General features: G+C 43.4%; 1 protein-coding gene across 1 annotated transcript in view; it reads right to left on the bottom strand.

Annotated features, from left to right (window-relative positions):
* The window catches only part of ABCC8 (ATP binding cassette subfamily C member 8), an 81814-nt gene extending 67464 nt beyond the window's left edge, over window positions 1-14350 (bottom strand). The window contains exons 1-6 of the mRNA XM_075425083.1: window positions 14152-14350; window positions 12881-13022; window positions 10111-10232; window positions 3697-3863; window positions 1225-1467; window positions 180-368 (exon numbers count right to left, since the gene is read on the bottom strand). Of these exons, the coding sequence (XP_075281198.1) occupies window positions 180-368; window positions 1225-1467; window positions 3697-3863; window positions 10111-10232; window positions 12881-13022; window positions 14152-14347 (1059 nt within the window). The 5' untranslated portion in view covers window positions 14348-14350. The remainder of the gene's footprint in view (window positions 1-179; window positions 369-1224; window positions 1468-3696; window positions 3864-10110; window positions 10233-12880; window positions 13023-14151) is intronic.
* Between the last annotated feature and the right edge of the window lie 245 nt (window positions 14351-14595).

Genomic DNA, 14595 nt, shown 5'->3' with positions numbered 1-14595 from the left:
GCATGGGTAACATGTTCCTCCCCATCGACGTATAAATGTGCTTAACAGCCAGCACATACATACTGTCATTTCTAGCATTCACAAATACATTGCAGAGTCACTTTCTTTACTGAGGCCAAATAATACAGTCATAGCATTACTTTTTTGACTCCTTTATTTTTATGACATTTTGACAGTACCTGTGGGCGGATGGTGTTATTTCCTTTTCCAACATTGTGAACAATCCCAGAGATGCAGAGCGGACCAGCAAATCCAAGCAAGTCAGCCAGAATACGGAAGGTGCTACTGAGAAGTAAGGGTCTTCCAAAAGCACAGCAGAGAGCACGCCATATTGATCTGGATCCTTGTGGAGATGATGACCTTTTGTTCTGATCAGAAAAAAAAATAGTAAGGATTACATTACTTTTTAGCCTCAGGTCTGATAAGTTATTGGTATTTTTATCCCTGCTTTAAATCATTGAAAACCAGTTGCAATCTTTGAGCCAGAAAAGCACAGGAATGACAATTATTATTTCATTTGTTTTTAGAGTCAGAACAAAGCATTAATCTGTACTCTCCTCCACTTCACAAAAAGAACCATTATTTCTTTTGTGCCCTTAATAGGCATCAAATAAGTGTGGTGTTTGTGGCTTGCTGGGGCAGAAAGGAAAAAAAAAGAGGGAGGGAACTGACAGGTTTTGAGAACATAGAGACTGGAAACGTACACTCTTTTTAGACAGGATGCAAAAGACTTCTCTTAAAATCCTGAATATACTCAGTTCCCACCAGAGAGTCAAGCAGAATTTGAGCTGAGGTAGTTTCAGCCCTGAATTCTCCTGCAGACAAACTGTAACAGAAATAACATGGAAAAAATAGTCCTGCGAGGCCTCGTTAATATTGACTCTCTAATTGAATGATTCCACGGTCTTATTAGGAAGAATGATAATGGTGTTCAGTGAATATAGCCCCTAATTACTTTTTACATCAAAATAGAGGCCATATGGATATTAGACGCATTTAACCAGCAGTGTGTTTGACATGCACGTTTAGGTAGAGAAATTCCATCGTTTGTATGAGGCACAACTGAGTATGTGATCTAATTGTATATATGGAGATCTATGCTAATGGATACTTTGTTTGCATCATGTCTGTTTATATAATTTTATATATTGCTCCTAGCACAAAACGTAACGAAAAACGTAAGCACTGAGTAAGCAGACGGACATAATCCCATGCTTTGCATACCTTCTGTGCTTCAAAAGCTTCATTAAGGCGAATGTAATTGGTCAGAGCTCTCATAGCAATGGGAAGCTTGCCTATGGTTTTCAAGTCTATTGGCTTTTTATGGGCAGTCTTGATGAACGTATTCATCCACCAGTACGTTCCTTTGGACAACAGATTCACAAATGGCTGTAGGAATCGAACGCCAAGGTCCTGGAGATCCTCAGGAGGTTTAACTTCTTTAGGAGTTTTGAAGAAAACATACCTCTGAAATTCAGAAAAATACCATAAGATTCACACTAAACGCATAGAAAATAAAAGTCTGCAAAGAATAGATAAGAGATAAAGGACGTAGCTGATAATCAATGAATCAGTCTTGATTTCTCAAAAGTACTCAAGGTTGAATTTGAATGCCTAAATTCCCATACAGCAACCCAGCTTCCTCAGGTACTGAGGAAAATCGGAGGCATCCAGTCTAGAAACAGATCAGCCTAAACATTCACTACTTTGTTTATGGCATACAAATTTGCATACTTGTAGAAAAAAAAAATACTCACCTTGTATTTCAGATAGTACAGCCCCATTCTCTTGCTCTGAGTTCCAGACAGAGCAACACGGGACATACATACCAGCCTAGGCTCAGCCCTGTGGCTGTCACACTGATTCGCCTCCCACACCATACTGCCTCACACCTAGCTTGGATCATGGGGCTACCTGCGCTGTCCTGAACGGGTCTGGGAAACCACGAACGAGTACATACAGCACCAACAAATGCTGTTATTGGCTTAAATGCTGAAAGGGCGAGGGCAGACTGCTGATGATTTCCTGTTGTCAAGACAAAACTTTTTCAGACATTGCTCATTTTTGGGAATGAAAAGACAAGTCTCTTAAAAATACACCTTTCCTTTCTGAAAAGTACTCAATCACTTATTTCATTCAATCTCTATTCATGACTATATCTAAATCCCATTAATCTTATTTGGATTTCTGGATATGCTTCACTGCTATCTTTTCTCCAGCTGTAATTGGAGAAATAATTCACAGATCCTAAAAAACAAAAATGGTGATTATGCCGTTATGCCGGGAAAGGCCATCTAGGGGAACAGCGGGAACTGTGGAAGGAAGGGAGAAGGTATAGTTGGGACTGAAAGTCAAACAAGTCGATCTTCTGTCTTCTGAAAGAAGATGGGGGAAGGCAGGAGAAAAAAGGTGAGGCCGATGTCTGCTGTTTCTGCTAGCACAGAGGCTTCTCCCCTTACTTTAATTTTCTTTTCCTCCCTTACCCCCAACCCCTCCTCCACCTCAGTAGTGGCCAACTCTCCATGCATCCCAATCCCTCCCTTCAGCAGCTGCAGCAACAAGTCTGGCTGTTCAAACTCTGCCATGGACACAATGGGCAGTAAAAAAAAACCCATACTGCTGGCTAATTCATTCTATGCATCAAAGACACCCTTTAACAATAAAAACCAAACAAATACAACATAATAAAAGACGACAATAGGCAGTGACCATTTTTTATTCTTCCCTGTAACCTATAATTCCACAGTGATTAAATCTCATTTAATTATGCAGTTTTATTACGAGAAGGTTTATGAGCAAGTCCCTCCAATGTCACATTTGAATTTCACTTTTCCCACAAGCCAATCCAGTATTTTTCACGTATGATATAAATACTGCATGTCCAGCATCGAAGTTTTTATCACTCTTTCTTTCAGAAATGTTACCAAAAAGGCTGCTTTTAGACATATTTTTGCCCTAAGTTATCAACTAAACATACAGAGACACAAAATTCCCCAAGCAAATCACAAAAGAGCAAATAGGTGATAGATGCAACTCCCACTGCGGAATGCATTACTGCAAAGACTTCACGTACTACTGTGAGGGAAGCAGCAAGGAAATGTACATGGAAAAGTTTCTTTCCTTCCTGAGACTAAGTTTAATTTGTACACACAGTCAAGCGAGGGACAAGTGAAGAGAAGAACCATCTCAGTTTGGATTATGACTGCAGACACTGCAGAGAAATATATATATATGTATATATGCAGCTGGAAGGCTAGGTAGCAACCCCAGTTGCCCCAGCATATCACTTACTGTGATTGTCTCCCACAAAATGAGGGATATTATTTGTGTGTCTAAGAGATTCTCTGCTAGAACAGATAATTTCTTTTCACCTAGTCTTTCCTTGCATCAGAAATACTTGTTTCTGATAACTGAAAATATGAATCATAACAGACATTTTTAAAGCAAACTTGAACAGATAAATAAAATTCATCTTAATTTAACTACAATGGAGTCTGGCATTTTTTTTAAAATATGGATTCATCTGCCCTAATAAAATTGGATTAACCTTTGATTCTCAAAAATATTTATATTTCTAACTGGATGTTTCGCTCTCTGCTTTAGAAATGCATTTCTCACTAGGTACCCAGAAAGGGGAATAAAGAAAAAACAAACAAACAAACAACACAGAAGGAGACTTTTATGATACTAACTTACCCTCACCCTGATGACATTGATTTCTACAGCTAGTAGCATTCCATATAGAACAACCAGGAGTCCTGTGAGGCAAAATCGAAGCTGAGAAAATCCAACCCCATTATCACAGAACTTTACAAATTTGATGGTTTTAGTTATGAAAGCTAAAGTCCAGTAGAAGAGCAAAGCTGTAGGGGAAAAAAAAAAAAAAGTTAATCAGCTCCACAGTTGCAAAAATATACAATAGCAGTATTACAGAATCACAGAATGGTACGGGTTGGAAGGGACCTCTGTGGGTCATCTAGTCCAACCCTCCTGTTGAAGCAGGGTCACCTACAGCAGGCTGCACAGGATCTTGTCCAGGCGGGTCTTGAATATCTCCTGAGAAGGAGACTCCACAACCTCCCTGGGCAGCCTGTTCCAGGGCTCCATTACCCTCGAAGTGAAGAGGTTCTTCCTCATGTTCAGACGGAACTTCCTCTGCTTCAGTTTGTGCCCATTGCCCCTTGTCCTGTCACTGGGCACCACTGAAAAGAGTTTGGCCCCATCCTCCTGACACCCACCCTTCAGATATTTGTAAGCATAAATTAGGTCCCCTCTCAGCATTCTCTTCTTCAGGCTGAACAAGCCCAGCTCCCTCAGCCTCTCCTCGTAGGGGAGATGTTCCAGTCCCCTCACCATCCTTGTAGCCCTCCTCTGGACTCTCTCCAGTAGCTCCTCATCTTTCTTGAACTGGGGAGCCCAGAACTGGACAGAGTACTCCAGATGGGGCCTCACTAGGGCAGAGTAGAGGGGAAGGAGAACCTCCCTCAACCTGCTGGCCACACTCCTCTTGATGCACCGCAGGATCCCATTGGCCTTTTTGGCAGCCAGGGCACACTGCTGGCTCATGGTCAACTTGTCGTCTACCAGGACACCCAGGTGTCTTTCCGCAGAGCTGCTCATTCATTCAGAAAGAATGCAACAATACTATATAAAACCAGAGAGCAGCCATTCTCATGTCAAAACAGAAGCCTAATGCAAACCCATGAACACGAAATATTAAGATAATGTTAGTTCCAAATTGCTTTCCTATTAGATTTGGTGATATCAAAAAGCCTCACAAAGCAAAGTCAGCTCAAGAAAATTTCCATCTGTTGGAAATATGCATCTGCATGATAAGTTCAAGGGAGGAAGTTGCCTGACAAGTGATGGTGGCTGTGAATGATCCTCTTCAAATCTTGTTAATGCTAAAAGACTGCTATGCATTTGGCTTGAAGGAAAATTGATCTCATTCCCCCTATAAATCTCTGGGATGTATGCAGGAAAAGATATTAAAATATTTTCTCTGAACTGCTGCTGCTCTATTGTTCAAATTAAATTCCATATATGTAATTTATAACGCAGATACACAGGCACATCAAGGAAGGATTTTCTGGCATTCATAGAACACACTTTTAACTTTTCAGAGTTCTACTGAACTTCTTGTCTAAAAGTGCTACTGTCAGTTATGGGTAAATAATCCCTGTAGTAAGCTCTGGTGATTTGAAAACACACTCCATGTCATTCACCACACTATAAGCCAGCTTCTGCCCTCCATTCTTAAGGAAATACCTTTTAGGGTTATGTTCTTTCACATGACTCTCTCATTGCTGCTGTATCTGCCATGGAGCAACAGCTGGAATGTGCTCTAACTGCCAAGGAAACACAGATATGCTTTCTGTAAGTCTAACTTACAAGGATGGGTAACCACCAGGAGCTTGCACAAACTTCAGAGAATTTGTGGTGTTCCAGCTACTCTGAGACACCCTAGAAAGCCCTGTGGGGATGTAGTGGGGGGCTACTCTTTCGAGTAAAACTAAATTCAACACGGAGAGTGTGTGTGGGATTTGGGGCTGCCAATCCTGCTTCTACAGAAATCAATTTCAAAACTCTCATTTAAATGAGGACAGTAAATGGAACAGTGCAGGAGTACTGGGCATTAGGATCTTTGCCAAGAGAGTCTATCTTCCTCTAAAATTAATAGGCCAGATGTAAAAAGAAAGCACTAAGAGGTCAGGTATTTCGGCATTGTATTTTAGTGGCTGATGCAGAGATGATTTAAGAGACATACTTACAGAACACCTCTTATAAAACTATAGCCTTCTTATGTGAGGCTTCCTACCATCTTCCCAACTTAAACTGCATCAGATCTAACCTCTTCATCTTGCTTCAGACTATTTCCTACCTTTGACGCACTATTCCTTCCTATTTGCTATATATCTGACTCCAAAATCTCACTTCATCCAAGAACATGTTATGCTACTCCTAACCACCTTGATCTATTAATCCTTGTGTTTTGCCTCATTCTTCTCACAACAGGCTGAGAATGCATCTTTTTCACAGTAACGAGGACTTACACAAACAGCACACGCTGAAAATCTGCACCACCAGAGGACACCCGAAAACCAAACCAAACTGGTATCTACGTAGAGCTCTTGGAAGAAGAAAAAAGAACTAGCAGAGCCATTCTCCCATTTGGGACTTAAATAAGGATCTATATGACTTTTAAAAAAGTTTACAGAACATTCATTTATCTTCTATCTAAGAAGTATTAGAAGGTGCCAAATGCAATACTCTCTCACAAGTGATCTCTCAAGTCATACCTCCCAGCAGCACCTGAACTTCTTTAGTTTCTTGCTTTTGACTACAAGTGTGTATGATCCAATCTGGTGGATGTTTACAGGCTCCTCAAGATAAGACTCCCTGGCAAATACAGTTATGGCACTTGCTTTTAAGCTGTGTTTTTATCCTCTGGCTGGTGACCGTATACTGGCTGAGCGTTTCTAGAAATCATTACCAAGCATTTCCACTAGCCTGAAGTGCCTCCTGATCAGACCACAGAGGCATGCTCCAATTTACTTGATCACTTTACATCTGTTCCAGGTACCTGCAGCCTAAAGGACTTCGCTATTTCTTGGGCCGTGTAAGCAACCTCAACCCACAATACCATGGTATAGATTCTCACCTGAGGCCAAACTGCTGAAAATTAAGCAGTGTGGAACTGAAACCATGCTACACCTTTACCGGATTAAGCCCAAGATCTAATAAAATGACACACTTAACTGGATGGGATTGATTAACTAACCTGTGCCTGTTTGGAGAGAAATTTTGTGTACTAAGCAGTAAGCATCATATTTATATGATAACAGGAAGTTCCAGTTTAAACAATAAACTAATTCCAAGGGAATTAACTACAATGCCAAGGTACAAGAAGTTTAAATTAGGAAATCAGATTACTGTCAGGAATGGTGAAGCAGTCCTATAATTATGATTGGTTAAAACAACATCAATTTTCTTAAATTAAAAAACCCCCACAACTTCACACATATTCCTGTACCTTTCAGGTTAAAAACTCAAAGTCCTATTGTTATTTCATAATCTTCTCCTACTGTTTAATTTCTGAGGTTTATTTATCTACAAAATAAATATTAACTTAAAAAATAGTGCAATCAGGTGCTATCATTCAATTACATATTATGAATGTCAAGAAAGCTATCAAGTTCTCCAACTCAGTATGAAAACTATTCTAAAACGTGTCCTGCTAAACTGTACGACTGTTACGCATTCATCCTGCAACACTGTGCAAAGAGCATCAAAATCAGCACCATTAAGAGAGCCACCTAGTACACAGCGCTACAGTGGAAAAGCTATGTTTGGTGAACTATAACTACAGGTCAAAACCATACAGAGAAAGACAGATTCAGACCAAAGTGTTTCAATAGTTTGGAGACTCAGCTGAGATCCTGGACTCAGTCATTAGCTTCAGAGAATAAACATTCCAAATTTGTTCAGCTTTTTTTGAAAAGAGGTAATGACTGCTTCAAAACAGCCCACAGCCTGGGCATGAAGCTGAAAGGCAGGATCAGTGCAGGAACTTTACATCCTTGTCTTGCATACCCTGAGGGAACGTGCTAACCCCCAGATCTGTTATGGTGTCTGCCTCCCGCTTGTTTATGACAAACTACAAATAGACTTGGTTTCTTTAAGGTACAGAGTGAAAAAGATGTAAAAAAGAAGACATCTCAAAGTTTCACAGGATTGGAAAATTTTATCCTGCTCAGAATTAAGGAACAGACCTTTAAGGGTCTCCTGCACTCTATCAACAAGAGTTTCCCCACTGGATTTAGTAACTTTTGGGTAAGGCTCTGTTAGCCTTTGGTTTACACAGCTACCAACTCTTTCAAGTGTAGGCATTGCTCCTGCAGCTGAGAGAGACGATGCCCTGCAGTTAGATGGAACTTCTCCGATGCTCAGAAGAAACAGAAGATGCCACATCAGGTCATTTACTTTACTCTGTGGGTGTGTATATAATATTAGACCTCCTCTACAACATTTTACTAATGAAGAGCCCTCCTTTGGTTTCCTTTCTCATACACTCAGCAAAAGTTTATCACCAACTTCAGCTTTTTCTCATGGTTCCCATTTACCTCATTTGTACTAGGCTCTAAAGGAAGCTGCTTCACGGCCACGCTATATTCTAGTGGGTTGATAGCTGAGCATAGGTATAATTTAACTATCTCATACTGGGCTAATTTGCATAAAGTTACCATCACCTAGTCCCAGTTGTCACTAGAGAGCAGCTGCAATTAACATTGAAAGATGACAATCCTCACAGACAACAATAAATTTGTGCAGTCAAGAATAAAGGATGGAGACTTCTAGAAATGTCTGTCTTGGGTTCTCTCACAAACATAGGACAATGAAAAGAAAAACAAAACCAAAATCAAAATCCAAGACCCTCAGCTTGTGAAGACTTTGGATTAAAATTAAAATCAGACCAACTATGTGGGAAAGACTGTGGTAGTTCGATTTCCTTTTTTTGCCCAAGAGTTAGCTATTAAGATTAGGTTTTTCTAAAGGAGTCTGTTCCTTGGAAATTCTTGCAAAATGAAAACTCATAATTATTAAACTTCAGTATCAATAACACTTACTTAAGTGTTGGCATTCACTGGTATCACTGTTTAGTATTCAAATATTGTCCAGAGCTTATCCAACATCAGCACTCTAAATACTGAACGAAATAATCACAAAAGAGAAATCTCTACAGAGAAGGGATTATGCAAAAATGGGTCATCAACTACCAGCTGTAAATTTGTGCTACCCTTCTCAATGATTTAACAGTAGAAACGTGGCAGCAATACTAAGTTATTAAACACTATATCATACATCCGAAATAACAAAAAAAAAAACCCCTAAGAAAATCCCTGCTTGCTTTCCATAGGTGATTGTAACAGGCTAGCAATGCTTTCCTGAGACAGGACATCTAGTCCCGTGGGAAGGCATTAAATAGACTGTGTTGACTTATTAAAACAGTGACTAAATGACCCCACCTGGTTATAAAGGACAAAAACAATCCTGTTTAAAAGAAAGGTACAAGAAGAAAAGCAGTCCCAAGCGAGAAGACATCAGGTTGCCAAGTCTGGACAGAAATCTGAAGTTTTTGAAGATGAATGACTTTTTTTGGAGTTACAGGCTCCTTCTGCAGAAGAGGATGCTCACTTACCACAACACACAGCTCATAATAGTCATTAATATTTAAAAGCTTTCTCAAATCCAGCTGTTACTCACTTTTTACCACCTGACAAAAACTAGAACAGAACTGTGATACACAGACCTACGACGACACAAGACAAACCTTAGCAGGATCCATTAATACAGAAAACCAGCTCAAACAAAATTTGATGAGCCTAGACCACCAAAAAAATAACAGCTAACAGGATGACTAAACATGTAGACATCCACAGTCTGCAATCTACTTAAACAGTGGAGAACACATCACCAGCTGCCTGACTGTCAGCAGTAATGGATTTTCTATAGCCAGCTACAGCTTATTTACAATCTTGCAGAAAATATATAGTATGCTAGGTATTTCTCATACATAGCATCTTCCATTCAAAAGGTCTTAAAGCAGTTTACAAAGGGAGTTTTAGGAACAGGAATCAAGAACAAGCAGGCAAAGTAACACATCCAGGGTCATAATGAAAGTCAGTGACGTCATTCATTTCCCTCGACTCCCTGCATATTTCAACAGACCACACACACGAAGATGGCTTCAATCTTATATCATGCTTCAGTGCAACGTGCCGAGAAGCACGGCGATCTGGATAGCTCTTGGAGTTAAGAGTTTGATGTGCTTCTTTTCCCACAAACCCAGTTTTTCCCTAGAGAAGCCTTTGGCCCATCGGATCCCTGAGAACAACATACAGAATACTGTTAGAAGTTAAAAGCATTGAAAACAATGAACTGTTTCAGGAAAACTCAGAACTGAGTCTGGCAATGGCAACCAGTAGACCAGAATACAGGTGTGGCTTTATCCATACGAGCTAGCACTGAGACTGCAAAGACCTGCCACAGAATGAACAGACACACAGCACCACAGCCACATTTCCAAGTCCTGTAAGTTGTGAGACGTACCAATTAACAGCTTCGGGAAATTGGATGTTTCGATATTGTGGTAATAGACAACGGACGTGATGGCCGCCAAGAATGCCATCCCAGCCGGCATATACAGGTGTAAATGGCGTGATTCTGAAACCCTTAAAAAGAAAAAAGCGAACATCCATTAAAATCAAACCCTCTTTGCTATTTAAATGTTTCCCTTCTAATTTACGAATTGTATCCTGTACCCAGCCCTGACACAGGATTTTCTGGAATGAATTACGGATGTAGAGCTCTCCGATTTTCAGTTGGATTTATGCTCCTAAATCAGATAGCTGGATTTCAAACTCCTTCCCTGTGCTGAAAATGAAACGCATATACTCCTATTTCCTACTGAAATCAATTGGAACATTTTTTAAATTAGGATAAGTAGCTCAGTTCCACAATGAATATAGTTAATTTAAGCTAAACTAGTTTGGGAGCTGTCCATCAAAGTATGCAGATAAGACCAACTGACAGCACAGATTAACGCTTTCTGCAGAAACATTTTGTGGAAATGGTTCATTTTGTTCTTCCAGTCTGGGAGAAGGAACAGCATCACAGCACAGGAATTACTTACAGTGAGTTCTGTTTTCAGTGGCCGCAAGCCAACAAACAAAACCAACAACAGAATCATATATCCTTAAGTTTTATCCCGTAAAGCAAAACTCTCCTGACACTGCTTCAGGTAGCAGCAGAGGGGTCCTGCCAGATACAGCCCCTTGGGAATATGGGAATTGTTCGGCAACGTTGTTGGTTTGTGCAGCAGTGGGTAGAATCACGTTTTCCCCCCCTCTTTCCTCCTATTTGCCATCTTCTCCTCCTCCCCTTTTCTTTCTTTCACATACGTAATGGAGTGTCCTGTGCTGTCAAGAGATACAATTTCCTCTGTCTCCAAACCAGCCCCAGTAGAAGAGGCACCAAGAGGAAGTCTTCAGGACACAAACACTCAGGGAAATTCACATCTTCTCCTCTGAATCTCATTGAAAATAAATTCGTGTCTCTGGGTTTGTTCCTGCTGCAGCAAAAGCAACCTTTGTGTAGTTTGGAAAGACAAAGGGGCTGTGCTGTCAGGGAAGTGGACATCACATGTCTGAGAACAGAACATCCCAAATGCCCAAGAGATCCGCAGGAGCTCAGGAGGACCACTTCCCGCATCCGTACTGGGAAAGGAAAGCCCTCCCTCCCAGGGACATTGTGGTGAACTCTGCAGAGCTGGCTGGAGCCACACTGACCACCTGCAGCACAAACACTTCACTCCTCTCACTGCCAATGAGTTGTACCTGTATACAACAAAACCAGAAAAGTCTCCAGTGTCTCAATTCCTAATAATGCCAGGGCTTTTTGTACATCATGGCTGAATTCTCAGCAAGGAAATACAAGAAATAGGAACAGATGTCTTCAGACAGCCTAAGCTTCAGTAGGTAACACTGCAAGAGTGGGAGGGATTTTTTTTAGAATTTATTTATTTCATAGACAGAAGTTGATGGAATTCCCCTACAGAACCATATCTCCAATAGGGTGCATCTACTGTTGAGGTGCCAGAGCCTTTGGCATCCAGTTTCTGTCGAAAGGACTTATCAACATGATCCATTTTGGCCTTAGAAAGCTGATGAGTCTCAAAATCTGCTTTTATTCACTGGAGCACTCGCTAGCTTGCTGAGTGCTCAGGAGGCACAGCTGTGGGTTGGCACTCCCCCAGTATAGCTAGGAGCTTTGATTCTCATCAGGTGACGCTTATTACTTAACATCAGCGTTCTGAGTCAAGTTAAATAGCAAATAAACATAACGAGAGGGATTGCTGAAGAACAAAACAAAACAGAAAACTCAAGGCAGGAGATTTTGCTCTGAGCATCCTACACCCTGATAACTCCAAGCAAGCATGACAAAAATTTTTTTTAAAAAACTGGCACTGAGAAACATCCTATTTATATATGCTTAAGAGAAGTTATAATAATAATGATGATAGCTTCTACAGTAGAATACTGCAGTGCCTTTCACACTGGTTGGTGGATAGTTGTTATATAGATGACTAAACAGCGAGGTTTTGTTCTATTTAACGAGGCGCTTCAACTTTATAATCCTTAAGTTGCAAATTCGTAATAGTTACAAAAATCAGACCTTTCTTTAGAGGAAGACAATCATAGTCCTTGTTATACAATATTAGCTTTTTTTGTGATAAATCGCTCTCCTGTATCATTCATTTGACTTAGAACAATTTTCCCCCAAACATCACTGTTTAAAGGCATCCTACATTGAATAACAGATGATGCATCATGCTCATATAACATGAGCTGCTCTGCTCAAGGTAACAGATCAGCTGTACTGCGCAAACATCAGAAGAAACTGTGGGGTGTGAGATAAGGCCCGGCAGATCCACTCCATTTATTAAGTCTGCGGGGGAATGGTATGACCTACCGTGCACATGGGAGTTCTGCCCGAGTAAGGGCTATGGGACACAAAACATATGACAAAAATGTCACCATCTGCTTGAATTGTTAGGATTTATCTATGATTACTCTTTGGAAAGACAGTGTCATTAAGCTGAACTAAAAATGACTAAGGTCAGTCGTGTGTGTGTACATAACTTGGCAAGGTCTATGGAATTTCTGAAACAAGGTCGGTAGGTTAATCACCAAGAACACAGATTGCATGTTTATAACTGCAAGGAATATGGTCTAGATGAGAATTCGGACAGAGACAAAATACCTACCCTGAAACCTTTAAGATGCTCACTTCTGCCAGGAGAAGGAAGACACACACTTACCCATCAGACACTATGCCCTCTGCAATTTCGCACACCAGCACAAACAAAAGGATAAAAGTCAGTATCCAGCGTAAATTGTGGCCGGGAAAGTGAAGCCATGTGCTATGATGGATATGTACTTTGGAACTCTGGCTTCCCCATCCTAAACAGGAAAAGAAAATTATGAAGAGCTTTCTTCACAACCAGCGCGACACACAAAGCTCCCGCATGCAGAAAAGCCCACACGCAAAAAACCAGCGCTCTGGCGGTGACCGAGCCGTGTCGCTAAACATGCGCGCATTTTGGTATTTTCAGAACCGTGTTCTTGCTGCTTCACTTAGTACGGAATAAAATCAACAACGCAGATGGGACACAGCCTCAAATTCCTACGCTTTCAGCAACTCACTATCAAGACATTACATGCATTAAATATTTTTAAAATATATTAAGTTTAAACGAACATTTTGACAAGTATGCACAAACACTACAACGCGCTATTTTTTCTTCACTTCTTCGCATTTAATTAAAGAACTTACACCTTAACCTACCTTTTTTTTTTTTTTCAGCTTAGAGTAACTAACTCATTCCCTTGATCCAGATAAAAATCGGCCCCACTGAGAGAAGCCGGCCAAGCGCAAGCAGCCCTCCCGCTGCCGTTGCCCCCGCAGTGGGGGGGCTCGGGGCCCCCGGGGCAGCCCAGGCCGAGCAGAGCGGCGGCCGCAGCGGTGCCAGCCGCCGGTAACCTCCGCTTCCCGTTACCGGTCCGGCCGGCTGCAGACACGGCAGGAGGCGCGGCAGCCGGGCAGCGCTGCGGGCCGCCAGCAGCCGGGAGGAGGGGAGGGCTGCCCGGCTGCCGCCGCTCTCCAGTACCCGCAGGGAGCACTACCTGGGAACGCCGGGTCGACTCGCCGGGTTTCCCGGCTTTCAACAGCGCGTTCATTTTCGCCGCCTGCGCGGCCAGCCCAAACCCGCCGGCGAGCCCCGCAGCCTCCCCCGGCACCCACCCAGCCCCCAACAACGGGGCTCCCCCCAGGCTGCCCCGCACGGGAAAGCCCCCGGCAGAGGCAACCGGGCACCGCCGCCAGCAGCGGGGAGGCACCGGGAAGAGCCGGTCCCCGGAGCATCCCGGAGCTCGCACCGCGCCCGGACGCCCTTGGCCACCTCCCACCGCCCCGCACCGAGGGCCAGGCCGGGCGAGCGGAGAAGATGCACGGCGAGGCGGAGGACGGGGACGCGGCCCGAGAGAGCGAGAGCGGAGCGGCTCGGCAGGCGACAGCCCCGCGGGCGCTCACCGATGAAGAGGATGGGGAAGGTGATGAAGAGCAGGAAGACGTGCGGCACCACGTTGAGCGCGTCCACGAAGCAGCCGTTGTTGAGCACGCCGTGGTCCACGTTGTAGGCGGTGGAGTTGCCCTCGTCGCCGCAGAACGCCAGGGCCATGGCGGGACCCCGCGCGCAGCCGGGCGCCGCCTCCGCCGCCCCGCACATCCAGGCGGGGCCGGCGCGCGCCGCGCGGCGTTGCTGGCGGCTCTCTCCGCACCTGCCGCCGGGCGGCCCCGGCCCCGCCCCCCGCGGGCCCGCCCCACCGCTCGGCCCCGCCCCCCGTTAGGCCCCGCCCCACCGCTCGGCCCCGCCCTAACGCCTGTCGGCGGGGAGAGGGGCGGGGAAGGGGGGGCCCGGGCGGGCCCGGGGGTGAGGGAGGCCCGGGCGGAGCCGGGGCCCGGGGCCCTGATGCG

The sequence above is a fragment of the Opisthocomus hoazin genome, chromosome 7, assembly GCF_030867145.1.
Source record: "Opisthocomus hoazin isolate bOpiHoa1 chromosome 7, bOpiHoa1.hap1, whole genome shotgun sequence".
Classification (NCBI taxonomy): domain Eukaryota; kingdom Metazoa; phylum Chordata; class Aves; order Opisthocomiformes; family Opisthocomidae; genus Opisthocomus; species Opisthocomus hoazin.
Note: the sequence above shows the minus strand (reverse complement) of the source record. Positions and strands in the feature narration are given on the sequence as shown.